The sequence below is a fragment of the Grammomys surdaster genome, unplaced genomic scaffold, assembly GCF_004785775.1.
Source record: "Grammomys surdaster isolate TR1022 unplaced genomic scaffold, NIH_TR_1.0 125789, whole genome shotgun sequence".
NCBI lineage: Eukaryota > Metazoa > Chordata > Mammalia > Rodentia > Muridae > Grammomys > Grammomys surdaster.
This window is the reverse complement of record NW_021620620.1, coordinates 3645617-3673144: the sequence shown is the minus strand read 5'-3', so window position 1 is coordinate 3673144 and position 27528 is coordinate 3645617. Positions and strand designations below refer to the sequence as shown.

The following is a 27528-nucleotide window of genomic DNA, read 5'->3' as shown; positions in this document are numbered from 1 at the left end:
GTGGCTGTGGGGTATGTGTTGTGTGGCTGTGGGGTGTGTGTTGTGTGACCGTGGGGTGTGCGTTGTGTGGCTGTGGGGTGTATTTAAAGTCTACTGAAGTGTCTCTGAGAAGTGTATGCTTTAACCCCCAACGCACACCACAGATTTTGCACCCTGAGGTCACCAAGCTAGAGAACAAAGATGTGTGTACTGCAGACATTTCGTAACAATGAATGCACCAAGCAACACCATACATTGTCTATTACAGATATGCATACCGCATAATACACAAGTCTTACATTTTTCTACTTTATTGGCATCAAAAATAAGTCCACAAAATACTGAGGAAATAAAAGAAAAATTGCTTTTGAGCCTCCATCCTCTGTAAGGACATGGTATGATTTCCTAAAGGTAACTGCTGGTTATTCTGCTCTAGCACACTTACAGATGTATCTGGGGCTGGGAGTGGGGCGTCAGATGATCACTAGGTTTGGGTTTCTATTTTTTGAATGTGAGAGACAATACTTACACAGCATTTTTTTTTTAACAAGAACAATGGTATTTCCTCACAGAATCAAGGCTTTGGTATCTTCAGAATGAAATTGACTTTCTCAGCCTCTTACCCTTGCTGACCTGTTCCCAGACCAAATAGACTTCACCTGTTATAGCTGCCACAATATTTAAATTAATCCTAACTAAACCCTTCCACCCATTGCTCATGAGCCCTAAAAGTCAAAATCAAGCAGCTCCTGAACCAAAAGGCTCTGTGCCAGGCCACCCATTTTCTCTGAGTCAAGTATCTACCTCATAAATATCTCTTGGGCAAGGCCATCTGTCCTGATGCATAAAAAAGATAAGCATCTTTATCTCCTCAGAAATGTCCCCCACTGAGGAAAACCAAATACTTAGAGAAGTAGGGAGTTGATGTCTCATGGTGACAGTGTGAAAATCACCTTTGTGTCTTATAAGAAAGAAAAGAGAGACCCAAGGTAGCACAGTTGCTCAATGTCACCATGGGGTCCCCTCCACCGCACTATGAGATAGCAGCAGGCTCTCACCACATGCCAGGCAGATGCTGGTACCATGCTCCTGATCTTCTCACCCTTCAGAACTGTGAGCTAAATTATCCTCAGTTCCTAGTAAATTACATAGACATAGGCATTTTTCCAGTATAACAGAGGATGGATGAATATGAACGCTTTACTAGGAAGATTCTGGAACAAAACAAGCTGATGCTTCCAAACTCCTTACCATTGGAACCTTCTGGTATATTGTGTGAAGAACAGATCTCACCTGGATCATGATGACTTTCAGCATCCCCAAGAGTAGCAGGGCACCTTCTATGCACAGCCCAGCCTGAAGGACTTCTTGCTGGTGATGTTTCTGAAGAAGCCACTGAAGCATCAAATCCAAGCTCTCCTTATGGAGAAAGAAGAACCATAAGGAGATCTGCCCACCAGTGGCTAGCTTTATCACAGTGCATCACATTTCCTAGGGTTCCCCAATAGGAAAAACAAGAGGACAGAAACAGAATGGGTCATTGGCCCTTATAGAATCTTCCAGCCCCACGTGCATAAGAAGCACACAACTCTAAGAAGGTGCTAGCTACCAGCGACTTGCAGCAAGTGGAGTTCTTCGGGGCTAAGGGTGTAGAGCAGGAGAGCAGCGTTTGTCTGGCATGTACAAGGCCCTGGGCTCTAATCTCGAAAGTATACATTGTCCCAACCAAGTTCAGTGGGAATGATCAATGAACATATAGAAGACAAGAAGGATTCCAAGGTTCAGGGAAAGTGCAGAGAAGGAGCAGGGTGTAGAAGGAGGCCTGACACTGCCCTTTTAATAGCTCAGACCAGCACTCAGCAAGCTGTTCAGCCTCTTGGCGGTTCAATTTCCTTCTCTATGAAATGGAAACTCACATTATCTACTCCCAGGGGATTGTTTAAATATCAAGTGAAATGGAATATGTAAAGTGTCTCTTACAGGCCTTAGACTCTTGGATGTTTGTTTCCCATAATACAGAGAGAAATAAAAACTCTGAGTCTCAATGAACTTAACACAGCATAGTCAGGACTTTGGGCTGAAGTGATCTACATACTATTTGTGTCTATCGAGATGTACACCTAATCCATAAAACAAGGGAGTATGCAGTGGGCTGAATGTTTTAGCCCTGACTTTTTTCTATTCCAGTTTCATTCAGTACAACTCAACTAAAGGCTAAGAAATGATTTCCAGTTCTGCTATTCATCCGGTACCTGGGAAGATGAGTCAAGGGTCAGGTCGGTCTCCCATCTGCTCAGTGTTTAAGGAGGCTGCTCACCTACAGGTGCCAATGTTATATGACGTATGATGAGGCACCATGGAGGAAATTGTCTAGGGCTGTCAGCAGGAAGGGGCAGGTGACAGTGGGAGAAAGGAATAAGGGCACAGGAGACACGTGACTGGTGAGGACACAGCTGTCTTCTTGTGGACATAACTCAGCAGTTATAATAGGAAGATCAGGTAAGTTGAAGCCAGCTGGAAAGGCTAGTCAAGTAATCAAACTGAAGGAGCCCTGATGCCGGCGGGGGTCTGCATCTGACCTGGGAAGTATAAAAGCCCAGGAAGGCTTGAGCCAAGTGTGAGAGTGGGTGGATGGTGAGATGGAGAGGCGACTGTGGACTCTTCTTTGGGGGAAATTTAGCAAAGAAGTTCATAAGAGTGAGAAATGGGGCAGGGTTAGGCCAAAAGTATGCATTAAGTAGCAGCTCCTGGTGTCAGGGAGGACATGGTTGGATGTGCTTGTGGTCTGCAAGGGAAGGGTCAGTGAGAATCGAGAAACTAAAGAGAAAGCTGGGAAATGCTGCATGTGGTGAGTCACTCAGGATTAAAGAAACTCCTCTCTTGGTGACAATGGGGTGGGATCACCCATGATGAGCAGAGCTAAGACCTAAGGTGGGGCACTGAGGCATGGCCAGCCCTAGCATGCTGAGATTTCCCTAACCAGAAAGAGATAGATTAGATTGATCACATCAGGTATTCTAAGAGGTGGGAGGTGGGGGTTAAGGATGTCATTAGTGCTAATAGGAGGGATTTAAAAGCTAGCCTGGGTGCAGCATGAGGGAATGAAGCAGGCCAGACATGGTTCCAGTTAGAAGGAGCAGAGGGATAGAGAATCTTAGGGAACAGCCACAATAATACAGAATCAGAAAGCGAAGTAGGCCTCTCTTCCCCAGGCGTGCACCCTGAACATACTCTGGGCCCATCGGTCAGCTCTGTAAGCGGTGTCTGGAGGAAGAAGGAAGACACGATGAGGTACACTTCCGGAATGAGAACATGGTAGGCCAGAAAGTCATTCAAGACCCGGAACCCAGGAAGCAGGCAGGGGCTCTGGTCAGGCACTGCAGGGCGGCTCTTCAGGTTGTCTGTTGATCAGGTAGGGGAGGCACAAAAGCCGGATAAGAACAGTTACTGATACCAAGTCAATACGCTGACCACACCACAGAAACACTGAACGAAACATGTTTCATATACAAGAGCACATGCAAGCTCCTTGAGATCATTCCTGGCCAGTTCTTAACATGCTCATCCATTCATTGATCCATCCATCTACCCATTCATCTCTCCATGCATTCATTCCTTCATTCATCAAAACAGACACTAAATGCCAACTATGCAGAAAGCACCAAGGCAATGCTGTATTGGACAGAGGAGCTATCACACTTCAAAAAGATGTACAGATTCCAGGCACATATGAAGCACACAATGTAATGGGAAGGGCAGACATAAGGCAATTCATACAAATTAATATGTGCTTATGAATCATGATGGGCATTAGAGAGATGCCATGTAGGAGCAGAGAGATGTTATTCAATCTCCCCATTCAGGTTGTCCCCCCTCACTTGTCCTGGGAGAAATGACATTGAGCTGGGACATGGAGGACAAGTCAACATTACTGGAAGAGGCATCCAAGGAGAAGAATCAATGTGCAAGGTGCCCTGTGAGTTAAACGGATAAGGAGATTTGAGGGCTGGAAGGCAGCCCACAGAAGCTAACGAGCATGAGGCTCTAGGATTCAGCAAAGGGAATCTAAGGAGACAAGGGTTGATCTCAGGACAGGGCTACCCAGGTCCCAGGTGGGCGGGGTGTGGGTAGGGCTTGATCTTCACTCGTGCCCAGGTCAAAATAGTAATGGCTTCATGGAGGCAGCCAAACACACTCACCCATCACAATGTCCACCCCCTCCATGCAGCTCTCTACCCAGCATCCAGCAGACAGGCCATCTCTAAATCGCCCACAGAGGGAAGGGCTTGACAGAAAGTACAGCAGCAGCTTCAATGCCAGAGTGGTGGTGCTGGCATGCAGGTGACCTTGTAGGAGCAGCAGGAACCAATCGGGCCCCAGGCTCAGAAACACTTGTTCCTTTAACCTAGAGGGGCAAGACATGCAAGCAAGTCATCCCTCAGGCCATGGACAAGAAGCGTGCCCAGAAGAAGACAAGTACAGCTTCACAAATCACCACAGGAAGGGAAGTGAGGCAGTGTTTGGCCATTGTACATGAACTATGATTATATTTTGAAGGAATACAGTAAAAGTCTTGCAGGATAGTTGCACAATGGATGGACAGTGCTGTGTGTGCAAGAAGAGCTTCTCAGGGCAGCTGGGAACTAAGTCCAGGCGTGGGGATGCGAGTGCTCCTTGTAGCGCTACTTACAACTGCTCATGCTTGCCCACCTCACTCCATTACCACCAGCAGAGGAGTCATCTAAGACATACATTTATTTACCCCTGTCTTCAAAGCATCTCGCCAAAATTAATCCAATGGTTGCCTGTAATGAGCTGTTGCTCTCAAGTGTGGGTGTTAAAATGGTGACTTTAGATTTGTTAGAGGGAACTGATGGCAGGGAGGTCAGAAGCCTGTCTAGAAAGGACAACAGAGAGAGTAAAATCCCCGGCCACTTAAGAGTCATAGAGAGAGAGCCATCTGAGCAGGCCAGGCTCTCAGCATCAGTTGCCACACTGAGCCTGCCTACTCAGGGACGGCTACTGGCTGTTGCAATGAGCCAATATCGGACTAGAAATGAAGAGATCGCCTCCCTTTTAGTATTGTCTTTGGTGCTTATTAACTGGATGGCTTTGACAGAACTCTTAATGTGCTCCGCCATTTAACTCAATGATAATAGGGATGATAGTGATGAAAGGGATGGTGGTGATGTTGCTGCTGATGGTGGTGGTGATGCTGATGATGGAGTAGTAGTAACTATGACGATGGTTGCAATCCTACTCATCAGTGAAAGCAATGTGATGGTGATAGACATGGTGGTGATGCTAATCATGATGAGAATTAGCTTATGGTCTCCATGGTATCCCAGGCACCCTTCTCAGAGTCATCTGTCAATCATTTTCTCCTCACCCAAGCCCACCAGGAAAACTGCCATTTTCCATCTCACACTGAGCAGAAAGAGGCATATGAAACTCATGGGACCTTCTGGGGACCTTAGGAAAAGAGCTGAAATTCCAATCCCAGGTTGAGATTGAAGAGTTTGGATGTGTGAGAACCACCCTAGGGTCTCTTCCAAAGAGATAGAAAGGGAAAGGGCTGGGCTCACTCGCCTCTAAGGCATCTTCCAGTTTGTATTTTGATTGTAGGAATGTAAAGACTCATAGGCTGATAAGAGTGGTTTTTGGTGTGTGTATTGTGTGTATGTAGTGTGTGTGTGTGTGGTATATTTATATGTGTGCACACATGAGTGCAAGCTAGAACGAGTGCTAAGTATCTTCCTCTATCACTCCCCAGCTTATTTTTGGTAACAGGGTCTCTCACTGAACCTGGAGATCACAGTTCAGCTGGACTAACTAGCTGGTAATCTCCTGAGATCTATCAGCCTCCACCACCCTTCCCAACATTAGGTTAACAGATAGACATCACATCCAACTTTTATGTGAGTGCCAAGGATCCAAACCCAGGTCCCCATGCTCACAAAGCAAATACTTTACAGACGAAGCCACCTCTCCAGCCTCAGCTGGGAAGTCATTAGCTACTATTTGCTGTTTCTTTGCTGGGGAGAATCTCTCAACCATATCACCAAATAAGCCTACATTTTGACTCACACATTCAAAGAGGGCTCAAAGCCATGGAACAACTGGCATCCTCCAATCCAGGGACAGTGTCTGGTATACAGTAGGTGTTCAACAAATAGTTGTTAGCTGAATGACTCCAGAGCCTTAGGCAGGCAACAGGAAAAGTAATGTGATCAGCTATGTGATTAAACATGACTCTGAAGGTTAACTGAAGGCAGATGCTCCTCTCAATCCAAGTTGGAAGAACTAAACTAAAGCACTCAGTGAGCAGCAGAAGAGTTTGGCAAGCCATCTCTACGATAGATGTAACTTACACTAACCGTTTCTCCATTCTGTTGTCTGCCAGGAATAAGGCATCAAAGAAAGCCATTGTCACAACTGCCAGAACAATAGCCATTTCAGGATACGATGGTGACAAAAAGAATTTATTGAAATGATCTCAAATCTGTTTCTTGTTCTCTGTGCCCATTGAGCATTTACATCAGGATATACCTCAGGGCAAGGTCTGGCTTATTGAGTGGAGAGAATATTATTTTCATTCTGACTAGTGCAGAACACACTGGAGCGAGCAGACTCGAGGATGCTAAACTTTTCATTAAGAAGAGGTTTTAATGCCCCACCCTGTGTGAGGCAACCCCCAGCCAACACACCCTTCCTGGGTCTACTCACTCAGAGGACAGATGAAGTTGGGAGGAAGATATTACACCAAACAGCATCTCCAGCAACTGGTTTCTAAGCCAGATTGCCTTTCCAGATGTTTGGCTTCCAGCTACAGAAAAAAAATAAAGAGCGAAATTCAGATTTGAGAGGAAGCGGATGTAAAGAGACATACTATTTGCTACAGCATACAATCGAATTCATCAAATACTTAGTTTACTTGGGAATTGGGCCACAGATAGGGCTCAAAATCTTGGCACTGAATTCTAGATTTCTGTACAACACTTTCAAAACAGCTTCAGAATACTGCTGTGTTTCCCTTTACTTGGGGGTAGCTTCAATGTTTACTCTTGGGGAAAAATAATTTTTTAAAGTAGTAAGGTCAAAACTATCTTTCAATGTGAAGCAACTTGACCCTTGAAGCATCAGAAAAACTCTAAAGGACTCGCTAACAATGTTTAATAGAGGTTTACATCGAAGACTGATAACAGGCATGGTGAGTCCCATCTTTTATCTCAGTACTTGGGAGGTATAGGCAGTCAATTTCTGTGACTTTATGGCCAGCCTAATCTACATAGGGAGTTCCAGACCAATCAGAGCTACATAACAAGACCCTGGCTCAAAAAAAAAAGGAGATGTGGGTAGAAGTTTCACCACGAAATCCATGTGAGAGGGAGATCTGGCCAACTATGACTTTTGAACTCCCCCGGAAACCCCTACTCGTCCATTCACTCATTCACATTCTCTGGCTGTTGTTTTGTGACCAATTAAAGGAACACACAACTCACAGCAGAAGCTTGGAGAAGAAGAGTCCCATTTCTCTCTGTTTGATTCTGTTCCCATCTCTCATTAAGGTTCTAATCTCACTGACCTTTCAGTTCTGTCCTCTGAGAGGGAATAGTGATTTCCGTTTTTGAGGACTGGTCTAAGAAGAGGGGGAGCTAAGCAATGCTGTCCCAGAGGCCATTCTGTGACAGTGAGACTATTTTGTTTCTGCTCTGTCCCATGCAGGGGACACTATGGCCATATTTAGAATGTGGCCAATGTGAAGATCCAAAATCATCATTTTTAACTGTGTAAATTTTACTGTGTTGCTATGTGTGTAGTGTATTATGAATGAACATTCTCGAGAGTGTACATGCACCTGACCTTACATGTGGATAGAGGACAGAGATCCATGTCAGAATGTCTGATGCTCTCCACTGTATTTATTGTGACAGAGTCTCTCACTAAAACCAGAGGTCACTGATTCTGCTACACTAGTTGACCAGAAACCCTACAGATAAATGTCTGTCTCTCCAGCTCTAGGGTCTCAGACATAGGTTAGTGTGTCTGGCTTTTCATATGGATGTTGGAGATCCAAGCTTAGGTTCTTTTACTTATGTGACAGGCACTTTACCATCTGAGCCATCTCTCCAGCCTCCAATTAGTTAAATTTTACATTTAAATGGCCCCATCTCGGTCAACACAGACCAGAGTCAAGGACAAAGTGGTGGTAGGTGCTCCATTATGCCCTCCTAGCAAAGCAGACTGAGTAAGACTGTGAAGCTGTTACACATGGGTAAGAGAGTGGCTCAAACACATATCCTAAACTCTACATTATAAGAAGCCCTTGAACTTCAGAAATAAAGCCCAGTGGGACTGGAAATGACTAGTCTATTAGACAAGGCAGAGAATACGGTGAGCAGGGTGCCATTCTAGAGAGACAACGTGTTCACAGCACACACAGAGGCTATGCAATCTGTAACACTTCAGAGTTACAGAGCATACAAAGGTTGCCCATCCTGTGAGCCTTAGAAGCCATTGCAGGTTTTGAAGCAGGAACATATGGTTTGGCATATTGTGTAATCTGAGCTGTTAATATAGCTTCCTCAGCCACTGTTTGGCCATCATAGTCGTGAGTGTCTCCCTTCTTTCCCACAGCTCATTTCCATGCAAAGTGGTCCCCAATATGTGCTTTTGGGTGCCTGAAGGGTCATCCCAACTCTCCGATCTGATGTCTGAAAAAGAGAGCTCTCACCAGGTATGGAGGGGTCCTGGGCTCCATCCAGACAGATCTGCCTCTCGTTCACTGATGAAGGCTTGAGGGTGTATATGACAAACAGCCCAACCCTGTGTGCAGCAAGATGAGAAGGGTGTGCTTAGGCAGTGGTCTCAGCTGTGCCTGCTGGGTTTGCACTAAGTGTTTTCTATGTGATCCACTCAAGTGTAGCTTCTAGTGAAAATCTGAAGGAAATGGGATTTGGCCGTGATCGGCATGGGGTTTCTAGAAGCTTCCAAATATATCAAGATTAAGCAAAAAAAAAAAAAAATTAACTCTAGTTCTTTGAGGTCAATTTTTCAGCTAGGAGTGAAGAAGAAAGGCTGATATGTGGTACTGGGCTGACTACCCTGAGGGAAATCACAGGAGGTAGACAAAGGGCTATTGCTGCTAGCGCATCTGTGAGAGTGCATGTTCTTGAGTTCTTGAGCATGGAACAGGTGTCTGAGTACCAGAGGCTGGGGAATCTGCCATCTTCCACCTGAATCAAGCAAATCCACTCTTGTCCTGATGCCTATCCCTGACCACAAATTTCTACAAAGTTCTGAACTATGTTAACTACTGGGAGTGGGGGACATATTCCCTTGCGAAATAGTTCTAGGTTCTTCCACCTGCATCAACCCCTGGGGAGCTTGTACAAGTACCTGAGTAAGTCCTGGATGTTGAAGTGGCCCTTCAGCTGACAGCCCAGAATGGCAATGATGGTGGAGACCTTGGACAGAGCCAGACTCGGCTCATTGAAGAGAAAAATGAGCTTGGGTACCAGCTGTGCCTGGTGGGCTATTTCAGCATTCCTCGGTCCTTCCCTGGTGAGCCCAGGAGAGAGGCAGTAAAAGCTTTTACTGGAATGAACCAAATCTGCTGTGTTTCTGCTAAAAAGGCTTTCCAAGCTAAGCTTGTTCCATGGCCCTCTGACACCAGTGGTCTCCTGGCAACTCTTCAAGATGCCATCAGACACCCATCAGGTATGTGTCTGCCAAGTGTCAGAGTGGCTGGAGCATGCGCTGCTTGTCCCTTCCAATCTCTAGAAACCGCCTTTAAAGACAAACCCAGTTATTGACTTTAATTCTGAGCCTCAGGGAGGACTAATGCTGGCCTCAGAAAACCCAGAGCAAAGACAGCAGACACCCGTATGACCCAAGAGTACTCCCCAACAAGCAGCAAAAGCAGCTCAGACCCACAACATCCGTCTGCCTGTATGATCTTCCTGCCCACCCCCAAACCACAAAGTGGATGAGCGCTCAGTGGAGAGGCAGAGGAGAGAGATAGAATTCAAGAACTCACACCCCCTCCTCAGGATAATCACAGTCTTACTTCCAGTAAGTTTGGCTCTTCCAAAGAGAAGAACCACAAGGGTAATGTCTGTTGCTCAGACAACAGGTACGGAAAGTGGAGCCTGGTAGAATGGGGGTAGGTGAATATGGATGGAATCGCTCTTTTGAAACTTTCTTGTTGACATTAGCATGTTCAGTTCTGCAAAGTTCCACATCCCCTATACTCATGGGACAGACACAAGACGCTCGCAGATCACAGAAATATGTGACAGGAAAAGACCTATGACATTCCACCCAAAAGCTGGGGCCATCTAGGTGGATAGTCAATTATAGCCTGGGTGAAAAGCTATTTACAAATGCATCCAAAACAAGGAAGCCATTAGAAGTTACTGGGAGAGCAAGTAAGGGGATAGCCCATGTCTCTGCTGCTTTCTTTCTCCATTCACAGCCCTTACAGGTTTGGAGGAAACTCTTCAGCCTCTAGAGAGGCAAAGCCATGCTCTTGACCTGGCCATGGGACCACAATGGCCCAGCAGTACTCAACCCTATCCTAGGACTATGGTGTAAAGCTCATGGAGGGTGTCCAGCTGAGACAAAGATCCAAGGAGTTGTCCCATAGCCACCCAGCTGTCATAGAAGAGTGCCTATCCAACTGAAGCAGCACAAGCTGAAACAAGGCAGAGAAAGAAGAGAGGGTACTCATGTGGTACCCAGCATCCTTGAGGGTCTATGCCCTTCCTCTACACACACTAAGGAAGTTCTTAACTACCTTCCTCCAGCCCCTCTTCTTCCATCCCTCCTCCTCTTCCATGCATTCTTCCTTCCTTAAAATTTTGGGCTTTTATTTCTTCCACTGGCAACTTCAAGTGACTGGTTCAAGTCACTTGGAGAGGTCAATTAGAGAAACAATGTACAGAAAGCAAGTTAGGGCCTAGAGCAGCCATTTCTTCTACAGGCTGTATTTACCACTTGCTGAGCCCCAATTCATCTAGTTCTGGACTAGTCCAAGTTTGTCAAATGAGCAAGAGCTAGCTGTCCTACTGCCCTGCTGGGGTGGGTGGCAACCAGCATTCTGGGGACTAGTAGATAATACCACTGGGCTTCTCAGTCCCTTTAACCCTTATCCTTTGTTTGAAGACATTAGTTCTAAGCACCAGGCTACTGAAACCCAGCCAACCTTGGTGACTGAAGGATCTCCAGGAGATGAGAAAAGAGAGTGAGCTCCAGGTTGTCAGCAGTATTTGTCCAGAGCTGGAAAACAGAACAGATGTGGGTTAAGACCAAGCCATGGGTGCCTCGAGGTCCACTGAGTCTGAGACTAGCACCCTGACACTTAGCAGGCAAAGAGAGCATCTCTAAAGGGAATCTCATACATCTCTCCCAGGGCTGCTCACATGCTGGAGCATTTGCAATATGCCCTCTAGTTGACACAGCCTTTTCCATTTGAACTCTGTAATCATAGCTCAGAACTCCTGGCCCCTATGTCTGCCTCTCTGTGGCACTGAGTGGGGTTGAAAAACGGTCCTTTTGGTCCTTCTGGAAGTAACAAGGGCCTGGATCATGGACAGCATTGAATCTCCAGGATATGGCCAACCTGGGTGCTGTGAGCACCCAGTAAATGCTGCTACATTTGGAATGGGTTGGTCCGTCCATAGGTCTGTTGATCCTTTCATCTGACCTCAGTGTCCCCATCTCTTCCTCTCGGGTCATTCTTAAAAAGAACACTGGGAACAGCAAACACCATCCAAAGGGGTTGGGATATTATCTTAAATTCTTACACATATATGGTGCTTCACAGCTTCAAAATCGTAAGTGTGTGTGTGTGTGTGTGTGTGTGTGTGTGTGTGTGTGTGTTTAAATCTTTAACCCTTATGACAGCTGGCAAAGAAGAAGTAATCTCACTTTCACAAATCAGCATAATGGATCAAGGCATAGTCACACCTGCTTGGAATCTCGGAACTAAATAGGCTGAGGCAGGGTCTTCTTAAAACATGAGTTCAAATTCAGCCTGGGTTATATACACCAAGACTATCTCAAGAGAATAAGGAAGACCAGAGTGATCAAGACCTATCCCTAGGCTATACACACCAGAGACAGCAAGGCTAAACTGTAAACCCAGGTCTCTATGCTCCAAAGCTATTGTGATTCTTCCTGCTCTTAATAAAACTAAGAAAGGAGGTGAAACACCAGACAGTCTTTTGGTGTTTTACCTTTTAACACACATATTCCTGAAGGCCTAGGTGCCAGTCTCTGGTTTACCTCAAAATTGCAGAGCACGTGTTGGAAGATACACATGTTAGTGACAGCAGATGGTCTGAAACCCAGCTCCGCTGTGCCAGCCACCGAGAGGATCAATTGGAAAATGCGGTGGTTTAGGAAGGAAGTCTTCTTCCGCAGGAGAAAGGCTAAGATCTGGAAAGGTAACATGCACAGTGAGATTCCTAGATGTGTTTACAGCTCTCTTCCTCCTGTGCTACTAGTTCCCACAGAGTCCCTGCTCTCAGACCACACCCCTGCTCTCAGACCACACCTCCTACTCTCTGGAACTGCCATCCTTCATTCTATGTTCTCACAAGAGAGACCCACACCAGTTTCCATGCCACTTTGCTTTCTGTACCTGTCTTACTGGGCTTACGAGATGTTACCTCCTGCCTCATGTCTCCATGCTTTCCTCATCTCTTACTGGGTCTATATATTCATCACTATGGCCTCTCTTCAGTGCTGCAGCACTGTCAGGAAGCCACCACAGGTCCACACCCAGATCACACAGTCTCGAGTCGGACTGTGTCATTCTATCCTGCCATGAGGTGAGCACAGGCAGTTAGCCCCTCTAGGATGGAGACACTGGGATTAGACCAAGACACTTGTTTCTGAAAATGTATCTCAGAGCTGAGAAATATGCTTCCCAGAAAGCTTTGTGCCCTCCTGATTTTGGAGACATAAAACTCAGGCTACCCATCCCCCTGCTGACATCTGAGCTGTCACCCATCCCTTTGGAACTCAGATCATGGTGCATATAACCTGGTCTCCTACTTCTGGATCTCATAAAGTCTACTCTCTGTCTCATTTCCCCAAGACACTCCCGTTGGTCTTCCAACACGCCTTCTGGAAGCAGTGCTTGTGATCAGAAAATGTATGACAACTTTTCACCCTGTTCTGGTCACTTTTTCAACACATCTGCAATCTGACCTTCTTCTTCCCCCAACTAAGACCTAACCTCTGGTCCTTCTCCCTGCAGTTCCTCTCAAAGCCATGGCCCAACCAGGTAGGAAGTTCCTGGAGGGCAAGATCTGATCTCATCCATCACAGATAGCCATGGCAATGACGTGAGTGCATCTGCAGCAACTTTTGTGAGTGGATGCTCTTGTAAGTTCCCTGCAGTCACACAATACACACAATCGTCCCCATCTGCATGTGTGCTAGTTATCCTGTTTTACAATCATTGCCATATGCATATCTGCTAGTTGTCCTGTTCTACACTCAAGAGAGCTGTCACAAGGAGGTTAAGAACTCAAAGCAGCTAATATTAGCTGAGCACAGGCTTATAATCTGAGCCCTGTCATTTGTATGAAGTTTTTCAATCCTCACTATAAGCCAAGAGACAGGAGGGATGAAAGTCCAGATCTTACAGGTGAGGAGACTGAGCAAATGTAAGTAATTCTTTCAAAGGTTGAATAACAAGGTAGAAGATGAGGCAAGATTTCAAACTTGGATCTATAACATGGACTCTCATCCCCTATGAGGGAGGCAGAACCAGTCAATCTTAAATGATTCTGGAATCATCAAGGAGAATGCTAAAGCAGCAGACAGATGAGTAATCTGGTCTAGTCAGAGCTCCTTGCAGCTGTCTGTCACTAGACCCTTCTCTGTTATGATCTATAGGCGGCAGCATGTCTGTCAATGGATAATTGAACAGTCTCCATTTGGGGTGACCAAGGTCATGGGGGATGCAAGACTTACTGGGGTGTTCTTTTCCAGAACTCATTTCTGACCTACTGAGGCAAGAGAAGCTTATCTTGGGGATGACATCTCTTTGGGAAGCTGCAGGGTCAGCCGAAAGGGTGGGATTACCTGGTACCCACAGATGTGCTGCATCAGGTAATCACACATGGCATTGCTGGTTAGGACTGAGTGCAGGACTTTCATAGCTGCATACATGGTATGGTCATCTGTTGCCAGGGAGATGAGGCCTAGGAGGATGGCAGGCCCTCCAATGTAGTCCAGGCTGCTGGCAGCAGGGCTGGAATGGAACACCCTCACCCCTGAGAGAGCCAAAGAGGACATGTCATCAGTATGTCCCAGCAGTAATACAGCACCCCTGGCAGCTGCCTGCATCTATGCCAATGTACAGCCAGAGAGGGCTCATGCACTGGGATAGGCTGGGAAGAGAGACTGGAGCTCTAGAAGTCTTGGCAACATAACTGTTCTCTTCACTCAGACAAATACAACCATGGGCCCTGCTCTCAGGCCACACTGTGCTCCAGAGGTCAGCTCCTGTGGTGCGGGGGTACCAGTATGGTCAATAGTTGAGCTCATCAGCCAGAAGCAGTAAGCTGACTGAGCTGGACTCTTTGGTCACTCTCTGGCTGGGCTTGTTCTCAATTTGGCCCTTTTCACAAGACCTCCCCAGTTCACTCCATCTTGTCTCCCATCCTCAGAAGTCTAGGATGCACAAGCCCTCCACCCCAAAGCAAAGTAGAGTCTAGCACTTGACCCACCTAACTGGCCCACAGCAACGGCACCAAGAGTCCGCAGAGACCCGGAGAGGTGTCCAGCACAGTTTCTCAGCAAGAATACAGGGGTGGCATTGTCACGGGAGGAAATATTCATCTAGAGGAAATGACAGCAATTAGTGCTACAAAACCCTGGGAAAGAAGGGTGCTGTTCAGGAGTCTCTAGAGGATAGACACCCTGAGGCCCAAGGCTGGCATTCTACATGTCACAGTTAGTGGATGAGCCAATATTGTGGGCAGAAGCTAATGTGGGGGATCACTGTCCCACTTCCTCACTGTGGCACAACTGCAAGGGAGTCAGCTGTAAGTACACAATCTGCATTCCACTCCTGCTCACCAAGAAGAGACCATGGGGTAGGAGGAGCCCAATGACAGGAACCACGAAACACTAGTGCCAAGACCTTCTCTGTCCAGGCTCTGCAAGGCCCAGCTTCTGCTATGTACTCCAGAGACCCAGGAGGAAAGGAATTCTGCCTTCCTTTATCAGGATATGGAAGAAGATACAACGTTGGTGCATGTCAGGGCCTCAATCCTGACTCCTGGGCCTCTGTTGGTGAGACTCAAGAGCTGTGCACTCAACTCAAAAGAGATATTTATGGAGGAATTAGGAAATGGTTAATCACCTGGCATCTCTCTTTGCACAAGCATTTGCTTGTTGTCCTGTAAATTCACTTTAAGAACAAAGTTACAGTCACTCAGGCACTTTTCAGAGTTGTAGAGTCCAAAGCAAAAGTCAGTGTTAGATTTTCCAAAATCAAAATGATACTGGAAGTGTTCTTAGTTCTACACCAGGAAGAGCCCATGTATTCCTCTCTGAGCAGTTTTAAAGAAAAGCTTTAGTCCTGGTGGGGGAGCAGGCTGTGGTTTAACAAATGAAGGCAGAAGTGTGGTATGCATGTATCTATCCATCCACAAATGAGCAAGCACACAATAGTCACTGGAGCCCCGGAAGCTGAAGAAAGGCACACAGTGATGGTTGCCATGGGGAAGAGTGGGGGCTGGAGGAAGCTGTACCTCCTTGGCGATCAGACGGCTGTCCACCTCATTGTAGGTGTTTCTGATGTTCATTATGCTGGTGATAGAAGAGCTGGGTACATAAAGACCAAAGGAAACCCTTTCCTCTGCAATGAGGGGCATGGCTTCACCATCTGCATCTTCTCCTGCAACAACATAATTTTGGTCAGTTCTAACCTCTCTATACAGAAAAAGACATTGACCCTCTAACCAATAAATACCTGCTGCCACACAGCAACGTGATCACTGAGAGAATGTCTGCATGTTGTTACATTTTGCATATTTGTGTGTGGTATGTTTTACTCCCACCTGTGCTTCTCTGATAATACAAAAATGAGGGCAGTACCAGGTGTGGTGGTGCACACCTTTAATTCCAGCGCTTGGAAGGCAAAGGCAAATGGATCTCTGCGAGTTTGAGACCAGCCTGGTCTACACAGTGAGATTCTAAAAAGACAAAAACAAGTCAAAACAACAACAAATACACTTAGGGCAATCTCTCAAGATTGACTCTTCTAGAAAAGAAAGGTGTTTCAGGTGTGGAACCTACCAGAGTAGAAACCTCTATTAAATCTATCAGTTTACTTCCAAATTGTTGCTAAGTAACGTTTTCTTAAGGAGGAAAGGGATGAGGCTGACAGACCTAAGAGCTACATAGTTACTGTGAGCTGCATGGCTACTGTGAACATCCCAATTAGCATTAGCACTCTAGTTCCCAGGGGACTGGCAGCAAAGCTCTGCTAAAGGAACACTGTGCAAATACAGAGTCAGGGCAAGGACTCCAGACCTGACCTAGCTGCTCTGGTCAATGCCATTTGCTGCAGGAAATGAAGTTCACACAAGACCTGGTCCTGGAAACTAAAGCACTCAGCAGCACTCAATCGCCCTTGGCCACACATAAGGCCTTCAAACTCAGATGCATTTGTCTTTCTTTCCAGATGGGAACTGACCCCCTGGACCTGGCGGAGCTCAGCGAGCAAGTTCCTTGCTTGAACAGCCAACAATCAATAAAGAAAATGGGGCTGCTGTCTGCCTGTTTAATAATTGAAGACAACGGTATACTTTAGTTAAAAAGCGTCTTCATTAAAAGGAATGTAACTTCTTTATCTCAATCCCCTCCCTTTCTTTGCTGATGGTATTGCTCACCGACCCTCCTCCATTAGGTGCTGTGGAGTCAAAATCTAAAGGATATTGTCATTTCCTCTTCTATGACAGTTTCTCTTGGGTTGTAAATATATAATGATCCAATTACAAAGGCCTTCCCTCATGATTGACCTGTGCTGAGTTGATTCTTTATAGATATGCTATAAATAACTGGGTGCCCACTTAAAAACTAATACCAGCAGAATCATTATAAATCATCGCATGCAGTACCTTGACGGTGCACAGCTTGAAAGTTGCCGCAGTACCTCGGGCCCAGTTTGATGATAAGTGCCAGAGTATCTGCTGATATGTCTTCTTCAAAGAGGTATGTGGGCCCAAGACGCCAGATTAATGATGATTTTTGTTTCCAAACTCTGGGGGTCCCAATATAGCCATAAACATCCACAAATGATGATGGATCCATTGAAAAAAAAGACCCTGGTAAGGCCTGAATATACAACATCTGTTCAAAGAGGATGGAGAGAGAGAGGGAGGCACTTAACCCCAGAACTGATCAAAGCGGTATATGGTGATACAACATCATGAGCCACATCTCTCACTAAAATAAAAATTTATCTAAAAAGTCATAGAGATGCACATGCATATAAATACACAAGCATGCATACACAAACACATACACAAATAACAAGAAAAATGGGCAAGCAAGTAATTAGCAGGTTATATCAAGGCAACATCTCAGCTCTGACATTGACCTTGGCTGAACCAATGGCTTGTCCATCCAGGTACATGGTAACACTGCAGTTCCTCTTCATTTCTTTGCTGACCACTACGGCCAGGTGATACCACTGACCACAAGCCAGCAGCTGGCTGCACCTGACCTGGAGCTGGCGGCCTGCAGAGGGCTCTGCCTCATCCTCAGGCTCCATGGCATCTGTAAAAGAGAACAAACACTGGATGTCACATGCTTCATCATGCTACAGAGACCCAAAAGCACTGAAAATGGAGATATTCCTGGTCAGCGCATGTGGGCCTAGCATTCTGTGGAGCTATAGAACAGACACTAACTCTCATTCATTTAAAAACAATGCCTACAGCATTAGCTGCCCCCATCACCTTCTGAGCTCAGATTTTGTACCAGACACTAGTTAAGCACAGCTACAAGCATTACCTCATTTTACAAGCCCACTGCCCTGCAAGACAAGGGGCTGCTGTCACTTCTACTTATTACCCCAAGGCAGAGAGCTTAATCCAACAATCCAAGGTCAGCTCCAGCAGGCTTCAGTCAAGCACTATCCTTTGAGTACCAGGGCAATGGCCTATGTCAGGTGACCTGAGAGGGAAGACTCAAGCAGTCTGGCTGTGTGCCAAAAATGTGGTCACTCTCAGGACCTTCCATATACCTAGCCTTAGCCTAGGAGTGATAGCTGAGCTATCTGGGCTTAGCCATGAGGCAAGTGAGCTTGAGAATATGCTGAAATCTAAGGCAGAGTCAGTATCAGGCTCCTGGGTACCCATAATTAGCAACCTACCTTACAGAATGCCCGTGAACCCTGTGAATTTGGGTTATTCATGGACAGGTCTAGGGCCACTTCAGCTCTGACTAAGTTGTGTATATCCTTCATAAACCTTGCTCTGCTGATGTCGCTTGTGTTCCAGTGAGGCAAACCCTATGTCCTACCAGTGTTCCTCCTGTCAGGGTAGAACTAGTATTCTGGAAAGCCAATGAGCATGCATTTTAGAGCCATGCAAGGCCCAGACCACAGTGGCACACTGCAAATATTTCGTAGACGTTTTACCAGATATGCAAGCCAAGGAAGCAATTTCAAAAAATAAAGAGATAGTGAAAGGTTCCAGGCTTCCAGGTACATCCATGTCAACATCAGGCTCAGCCCAATTCCCCAGGTACGGTCCACACAAGCTTTGGATCCTAAGGCCTTACCCAGGGGCTGGAACTCTTTCTCTTCTGTGGACACAACCAAGGAGAGGTCATCCATGCAGAGGCTGATGGAGAAGCAGACAAAGGGCTGCTCTGTCCTGGCCAGATGGCGCACCAGGGTTAGAAAGCGCAGTGGGTGGCCCTCCATGACATTGGCCTGCCGGCTGATCAGAAACCAACAGGAGAAGGTGAGACCTCCAGGTGGAGGGAATGGCCTGGGAGCTCCTGGGGGTAGAACACAAGGATAGCTTCACACTCTGTTCTGCCAAGGAAGTGAGTTGAGACCCCAGGCAGCTCTGACTGCACCTTTCTGGGCTGCCTATCAGCACTGCATCTGGCCTACTCCACTCTCCACGCTCACTCCTCCAACTCCACCAAGCACAGGACACTCCTCACGATTCACACCAGGATAAGAAGGCTCAAGGGAAATCTGTGATATTCCTGGAGACCTTGAGCCCTGTTGCTTCATACCTCTCTGGTCCCTGCAGACCTTCCAAGGGAACAGAGAAGTTGTTGTCCCAGAGGCTTCACAATATCTGAGCTTCTACAACTGACTGAAAGTCAGGCTTTGGGCTCCATAGAGGAGCTCAATTAAACCTAAGGTAAAGAAATAACCTAGTCCAAGGAAACCCCACGTCCTCTCATGTCAGAGCAGGCTTGGCAGCTCCGATGGGACCACTGTTCCCACTAGCCCGGTATCGGCAGACATGTTAGCACACTTGGTACCACCCACAGAAAGGAAGTTTATCCTGAACTGGTAGAACAACCATGCTCTCACTGAAACCTGGGACCTGGCTTTGATAATAGGGAGATGTTTGGCTCAGGCACTCTGGGAACTTACACTTCCCTGCCTAATGTGTCATAAGCTTAGTGCCATGCTTTAAAAAGCCTTCCCAGGCTCCAAGCTAATGTCCGGAAACCATGTGCCATGTTCACACCTCCTCCTGATGATGGAGGAACTTATACTCCTTTCTAGAGAAAGCTGACAGCATCTGATGCTCTGATTCAGCCAATCCCAGGCTCCCATACAATGAATGGCTCAGACTCAGATACAGCATCCTATAGCTGTCAATGCTACCAAGCCCCTGGCTGTGAGCCCATGCAAAGGTAAGTAGGACACCCGCTCTAAGAGAGTATGAGCAAGTGTAATAGGCTGAAGGATCCTCATCTGCAGAAATACTTGCCTGATCCAGTCCCTCCAGAGATGGAGTGCTCTGTGCTAGTCCCCATGACAGTAGACAAGGTCGGAGTAAACAGACAGCTGGAAATAGTAAAATATTGCAGGTCATCAGGCTGCATGCCAACCCCTTGCATAAACTGGCAGGCTGTAACACTTCCCTGTTCCATCCTACTTCAGGGGCTATATACCATCTTAGGCTACAAGGTTCCAAGATCAGAAAGCAGTTGGTGCTGGTGTGATACTCAAAGAGGGTGAATCCTCACTGGAGACCAGACAAGATGAGAACACTCTAGAGCAGGTACAGTAGGGAAGAAGGCAGCTTTGGTCCTCCATGGCTAGACATTGCCCTTCTCTGTTGGATAGAGGGATATCTACTACTTAAACACATCTCTGCTTGAGCAACAAGGACCAGTGGAGGTCACAATTTTGAAGCCAATGTTATGAATCATCAGAGGTTCTGAGTAAATAATTTTCCAAATGTAGGTGAGTTCTCCATACCCATAACCTTCCGCAGACATGTCAAATTCCACAAATGATGGCGTCAGGGCTGCCCTCTGAGGCTGCAGATTGCGAGGGGAGGTCATGGAGATGAGGCTCAGTGTTGTCTGGAGGGCTGTGGCTGAATTTTGGGAGGTCCATGAGGACCTGAGGTCCTGAGTCCCTCTAGAACAAGGGCTGAAATCTGTAGATTTCACGGCTGTATCTGCACATGAGCAGAACACAAGAAAAAGATGTGTCTTTGCCTGATGCCGTTCTCTCCTGTCCTTGCAGTATCTCAGATCCATCTGCCACAACCCGCAAAAGCATCCTGCAAAAGCCACCAGGCACAAATAGACCCCCAGCCTGGACTCTGCTGGTTTAAATGCCATGGAATGGTGGTGATAGCCAGGTCTAAGTGATTTATTTTAATCCTAGCATGTCCCTCTTTCTGACATGGCACCTGAAGCTGCTATTGGGTTTGCTAACCCAGCTGGCATTCCGTGTGAGCTCCATGGTGTCTTGAGCAATCCTGTCCCCCCGTATCAGCCTGCCTCTGGCTGACAGCTCCAAGCCCAATTCTCCACCTTCAACTCTGAGCTGGCCTTTGCTTAACTTGGTGCTCTGTTTGGTCTTACATTCAGGGTGACTACACTGTCCTTTTTTTATGAACATGTTCCCTGGTATGGCATGCTTTTTGACTCTGTGCATTATCCAACACTTTCTCAGTGACTCACTTTGCTCCTAAGCTATGAACTTTACAAGAAGAAGGAGGCTCTGGTCCCACTTTTAAAATACATTTGCTGACCAGCTCTGCCCAGTACAGCACCTGTTATCCCCTGAGTTGTACAGGAAACAGGATCATTGTTTTGTGATCTTGGATATAAAGGGTCAGGCAGATGCTCACCTAGATCTGCCTTTCTCCAGGATGCCCACCCCTGCGTATACTTCATCTGCACAACTGAGCAGCAGAAAAAAAAACACCTTTGAGGTCTCCTCTCTTTTCAATCTTATGAACAATCACTCATCGGGAATGAAAAAAATGTTAACTATTCAGTCCCACAACTTGTCCTGTTCTTCCTCCTCACCTGAGCACCCAGGATTGTCTTCATGCCCAGGAGACGAATGGAGGCTTTTCACAGCAGCTGACTGAGGTGGGTGAATTCCAAGGCCTAGGAACTGTCTATAAACACCATAACATCAAGAGAGAAAAGTAAAGATATGTTGCAGGCAAACTTTTCCAGACCACTTACTTCCCTAGACATCCAGTGTTCGTGGCTCCACCTTCAAAATACATTTTCCAAAAACCATGAAGAAACTCTGTCCCTGCCTTGTTATCCAGCTCAGAGTTGATGAAGCTGGGAACTACAAGAGAGTGCTCATGCTACACCCTGTTTACAGCTTTCTAAAGAGATGTCCTGTATGCATAATTTCGTGGCCTGATCCTGCAGGGCTGAGAGTGACTAAGAGGGGTTGCTCCAGCCCCTGGGTTCCAGACCTGCTGGCTGGAGGGATAGCCTCTGCTTCCTCAGAAATAGCGGGCAGGTGAGTATGAACATGGGCCATCCTCTCTGTCTTGCTCCAGGGCAGTAAGGGTTTTAAAAGACTCAAGCTCTCTTGCATGGTGCATGTCCCTCCTCTGCATTATTGTCGCTTCTCCTGAGTCCTTTTTATCCTTCCTGTGTGCCGGATTTAGTGGACTCCTGCCTCTGGTCCCCTCCATGATTCCCTGGCCACCGCCCCTACAAGCCCAGCTCTTTGCAGTCTGGCCTCTAGACCCAGGGCTTAGCTCAGGGCTAAACTCTAGTGTCATATCTTTGAGATCTCCATTCCCCAAAGCATCCCAGATGAGGCTATGTCTGTTCTGTGTACATACGCATCTGGTGCTGGAATGGAGGAAGGGGGAACGGGGTTGCCTGCCCGTTCAACTCCATTGTCCTCAGTACACCTTTTACCCTGCCACGGGCTCTGTGGTCTTTAATGCTTAGTGCATGCAGTACCTTAGCACATCTGGCTCGATGGCTTGGGAACCAAGCTTTTCAAAGATCCTGATGAGAATCGAGTGCAGGACACTGCCACCAGTGCTGAGGGTCCTGTGGCAAAAGGTCATGAGCGTCCGGAGCATCCCTGCCTCACACATCACCTGGCGGTTCTTCTCCGATTTCACCAGGGACAAGAGGTGACGGGCCATAGAACACTGGATCTCCTCGGAAAGCTGAGAGGCAACCAAAGTAAGCTGTAAGTCTGGGCGCACAATGTCCTCTTGGTGGCTTTGTGAGGTCACCTGTGCCCACCACAGCCACTTGTACAGCACCTGTCTCTTTTGTCCTTCTGAATGCTAACCTCACCTGCAATGAAAGGCCAGGCAAGGCCAGTTACTGGGGGCAGCCATCAGCTCAGACTTCAGGCGACACAGCGGGAGGTGGGGGTCCGGGTCATCCTCAGAAATGTGATGCTGGAACTATTTACACTGAGGAAACTATCTAAATTGGTTGCTAACACTGAAAAATCTAAATATTTCATATTAAAATCAAGACTTACAGCTTCTATGAAGGGTTGGAAAGTCTAGTCATAAGAATTTATGGCCTTCTATCAGGAAGCCACTGTTCCTGGAGAGAGGCAATTTGCATTTCCCAAGCTCACTGAATTGACCCACTGAATTTCTGCATCTTAGTTTGTAGCCCTGTGTACAAAACGTAGGATCCGCCTAGATGAATGAGCCAGAAAGAGTCAGCATACACACAACACACACAACAGTCACAATACATACATGCAACATAACACACATACAACACAAAGAGACAGAGAAACAGAGAGAAAGAGGGAGAAAAGGAGAAACAGTGATAGACACAGAGATAGAAACACAGAGAGACAAAGATGTCGATAGAGACAGAGATCAAGAGACAGAGGCAGCAACAGGGACAACACTACTGGCTCTGGCAGACACTGTCACTGCCCTCTTTCAAGCCATCCTGAAGGCTGACAGGTCAGCTGGTCATCGGCTCCACACTGAGGCATCTGCCTCCACACACCATCCCCAACCCTGGCATCTCCTCTAGCTGTCTCTTAGTCCTAAGCACACCGTCACACACACACACACACACACACACACACACACACACAAATTCACAAACAGCACACCCTATCTTACTGTTTTAGGCTGAAGCTCCTTCATTTTCTTTGTGTCCCTCGAAGCACAGAGAACAAAGAAGACAAAGTGGGCAAAGTAGACATCTGAACAAGTACAGGGTGTTTGTTCTCTTATCATCTCCTTCCTTCATGGATAGACAAGTTCCTGGAATTCCTAGTCCTCCAGAGACATAGAACCAGGGCTAGAGGCTTGCCTTTTCCTTAACAAACAAGGACTGTCCATATTCTGACAAGATAAAGTCTCAAGTAAAAAAAAAAATTATATATATACATATATATATATGTATATATGTATGCATGTATATCAGTTAGATCTTGTTACAGGGAACTTCCTTCTTGTGGGCAATATACTTATCAATGGCTCTGCTCTGGATAGGTGTCCTCTGCAAGACAGTAACTAACCAAGGACCACAGATTCTCTTATTCATACATGTACAGTAACATATACATGCATAAACTCATATACATATATATATATACACATATGTATATGTATATATATATATATATATATATACATACATACATACATACATACAGGCATGCATATACATACATGCACATCCAAAATTGTATATACACACACACACATACACACACACAAACCAGAACATATCTTATGAGGACAGCATACTCTAGGCTCTGAAGCTAGATAGATACCAGCAAGGACTTAGCCCCTCCATGCCCCCCCCACTAGTGTGATCCCTTCTTCCTATTTACAAAAATTTTTCCCCACAGTCCTTTACCTACAATGCTATGATATTTCCACTTAGCCCCTAATGTCATCCTGCACCCTTTAAGTCGTTGTTAGATTACTTAGGACACTCAGTACAAGGCTAATGCTGTTCCATCAATGTTCTGCTCTATTGAGAATAATGACAAGAAGCAAGGTCCACACATTTTCTACTGTTTCCAGTTCATGGGATATGCTGATACAGAGGCCAACTGTGATGTCTCTCGTGAGTCCTGGCATCTGGTCTTACTAAGTCATGGACATTTGCTACTCTCATCCTCTATGGAGGTTTCCTTGAAACCTTCCCGCTCCTGTCTTTCTCTTGTTCCTGAAGAGTAAGAGACCCTGCACAGGTAAGTCAGACACTGCCTGTTTTCAAGAGATTCACAGACTAAAGGGGATATGGGTAAGAAGCCAGGGAGTCTAACTCTGCACAGTAAGGGCTACACTATAACAGGATTCAGCATCCGGGATAGGCAGAGTTTACCATAACCCTGCACACACTTCCTGGAATCTAAAAGGAAGAAGGGAGGCTTGCCCTGATATTTACTTTAGGCCCACATTTTATCTGCGCCATCAGTAACTCCTGGGTATTTAGGATGTGTTCCCAGCATTCAACAGGGATACACTGTGTAATCGTGATGTCATAGCCATCTCTGTTCTACATATGAGGAAACTGAACTCAGAGAAAGTAATTGCTCAGAGCCATGTGGCATGGAGCTGATGGTGACCCTGCGTTTTAGGCTCAAAGTGGCTTTGCCACCTCATCTTCCAGGTACAATCATTTGAGTGTCAAAACACAGTCAACTTTATCTTCCTGTCACTAAGGGACAAAAAAATGACTAAGACTGGTCCTCCCCTGGTTTGCAATCTTACAGCACATGGGTTTCAATGAGGAAAGAAATATATTTATATTATTTGCCAGTAGTTACTAGATTTTTAAAAAAGTGTTTCCTACAGCCAACCTCAAGACTTACCTACCTAGCCCCTGTAGCTCCTGTCTCAAACTCATGACTTCAGTAATTTCCCTCTTTTTTCGTGTGTGTATGTGTGTGTGTGTGTGTGTGAGAGAGAGAGAGGGGGGGGGAAGAAGAGGAGGGAGGGGGAGGGAGAGAGCACTCATGTCTGTGAATGAGCACATTGGTGTGCCATGTACACATGTGTAGGTCAGAGGACAACTTCAGTATCTTCTGTCTTCACCTTCTCTCTTAAAACAGAAGCTCTTCGCTGCTGGTTTTGTTTTGTTTGTTTGTCTGTCCCCCAACTCCCCGCTGTGCCTGGCACACAAGCTTCCAGGGTTGTCCATTTCTGCTTCCCATCTCCTGGTAGGAGGAATGCTGGGATTACAGATGCTCATGTTCAGGGGATTGGGACTAAGTCCTTAGACTTGTTTGGCCAGATGTTTTGTCCTGAAGCTCCCTCTAGCTTTTTAATGTTCCATTTGTAAGTTACCTTCTGACTTAAAATCTGGGAAACATACAAGTTTGTTAGAATGGTTTCAATGACCTTCCTACTGAGTAGGATTTTGCCATTCAAAAATGTCACTGCTTTGTCGATACTACTGTTAGCTGATGTTGAAGATGTATCTCATCACATGGAGGAGATAGCATCAGCCTTGTTTCTGTCACTGTAGTGAAATGACTGGTACTATATATAAAAACAGGTCGATTTGGCTTGCATTGTATGTCTGCCGAGTCAAGAGCATGACATATGCATTTGCTTGGCTCCAATTATGGCATCATCCCTATTTGACTGTCACATGCAGATGGTACTATGGCAAGGACAGAAGCAAAGGTGGGAGGTCACAAGGTGAGGGCCAGAAATGATAAAAGGACCAGATAGGCAGTGACCCCAGTGGTCTTGCTCGAGGCTGCCTCTTAAAGACTCCACCACCTCAATACCTCCCCAGTAGAATAGAGCTTCTACCACAGAAGCCCTTAAGGGTCACATGCAAGCCATTTCTGAGCGATACTAGGCTTCGTGTTTAAATATGATTTCTGCCAGATGGTCTGAGCTTGCAGACACCCACGCTTAGCCCAACAGGGGCTAGACTTTAAAAGCAACAATGCTGACGAAACTATGTATCAAACACCTCCAGAGCCCTTGCTGGTACCGCCTCTGTGTGGGGATGCATCAGCTTCCCTGACTTGTTCCTCTACATCTTTCTTCTGTTGTCTTTTCCTGCATCCACGTGAAACTCATCTCCTCCTTTCTCCAAACTCAATGGTAGAGAGAACATCACGCATCCCCCACCTCTCTCTATCAGAACTTGCGCTGTCATTTGGTAACTGTGTTCTTTTAATTTGGGATGAGAGTTGGGGAGACAGGCTGTATGAAACAAGATACAAAGATAATATCAGAATGTATTATTAATAAGAATTAAAGAGAAATGTCTCCTATCTTCAATTTCTTTTGCTACCAGCATGTATTTACTTATTGCTTTGGGGCTTTGTTCTTGTGTGTGTTTTTGTTCCCTTCCCCCAACCAGAGACATAATTACAATCTAAATATGCAAAAAGGAAAAAAGAAAAAATTTTCAAAGGAGAAATGCTGATCCTGTCTAATGTTGCCACAAGTTCACTCCAAAACTGCTCGATACCCCATAATGGAGGAGTCACAATTGATTGTCCTCATGATCGCCGCAGCCCATCAATACCAATATTGTCTTGTTTTGAATAAAATGTGCAGGGTTTTTTTCACTGCTGGTTCCAGTAAAATGGGGTTTTAGTGAAAATATGAGCAGTAGCAGGAAGCCAGTCTGGTCTCTCCCTCTGCAAATGGATTGATTTCCCTAACGCACACTACTTCCAACGCAGGAAAGGGGAAGGTGCTTCAATTAGGACTCTGAGGTAAGATCAGGGGTCACCAGGCAGGCTGGCAGTTGGACTCTCAAAACTAATTCACAAAGCAATTGTGAGGTGGCCCTAAGGTGGTTTCTACTTTCTCTACCTAACAAGACTTAAGTTCATTCTGGGTGGTGATGGTTGTTGTTGTTGCTCCTCCTCCTCTTCTTCTTCTTCTTCTTCTTCTTCTTCTTCTTCTTCTTCTTCTTCTTCTTCTTCTTTTTCTTCTTCCTCCTCCTCCTCCTCCTCCTCCTCTTCTTCCCCTTCCCCTTTCCCTTCCCCTTCCCCTTCTCCTTCTCTTTCTTCTTCATTTCCCTCTTTCTGCTCAGTGTTCTTCTCACTCCATATCATTA

General features: G+C 46.2%; 1 protein-coding gene across 2 annotated transcripts in view; it reads right to left on the bottom strand.

The window, feature by feature from the left end:
- Positions 1 to 27528, bottom strand: part of Wdfy4 (WDFY family member 4) — a 233960-nt gene that overhangs the window by 132555 nt on the left and 73877 nt on the right. For both annotated transcript variants that reach the window (XM_028789147.1, XM_028789149.1), the window contains exons 14-31: positions 22450 to 22664; positions 21538 to 21632; positions 20471 to 20675; positions 19977 to 20053; positions 18796 to 19017; positions 17609 to 17787; positions 17127 to 17358; positions 15756 to 15901; positions 14727 to 14838; positions 14080 to 14270; positions 12268 to 12420; positions 11186 to 11259; positions 9379 to 9540; positions 8714 to 8805; positions 6706 to 6805; positions 4179 to 4384; positions 3211 to 3380; positions 1273 to 1398 (exon numbers count right to left, since the gene is read on the bottom strand). In XM_028789147.1, coding sequence (XP_028644980.1) covers positions 1273 to 1398; positions 3211 to 3380; positions 4179 to 4384; positions 6706 to 6805; positions 8714 to 8805; positions 9379 to 9540; positions 11186 to 11259; positions 12268 to 12420; positions 14080 to 14270; positions 14727 to 14838; positions 15756 to 15901; positions 17127 to 17358; positions 17609 to 17787; positions 18796 to 19017; positions 19977 to 20053; positions 20471 to 20675; positions 21538 to 21632; positions 22450 to 22664 — 2757 coding nt within the window. The remainder of the gene's footprint in view (positions 1 to 1272; positions 1399 to 3210; positions 3381 to 4178; positions 4385 to 6705; positions 6806 to 8713; positions 8806 to 9378; positions 9541 to 11185; positions 11260 to 12267; positions 12421 to 14079; positions 14271 to 14726; positions 14839 to 15755; positions 15902 to 17126; positions 17359 to 17608; positions 17788 to 18795; positions 19018 to 19976; positions 20054 to 20470; positions 20676 to 21537; positions 21633 to 22449; positions 22665 to 27528) is intronic.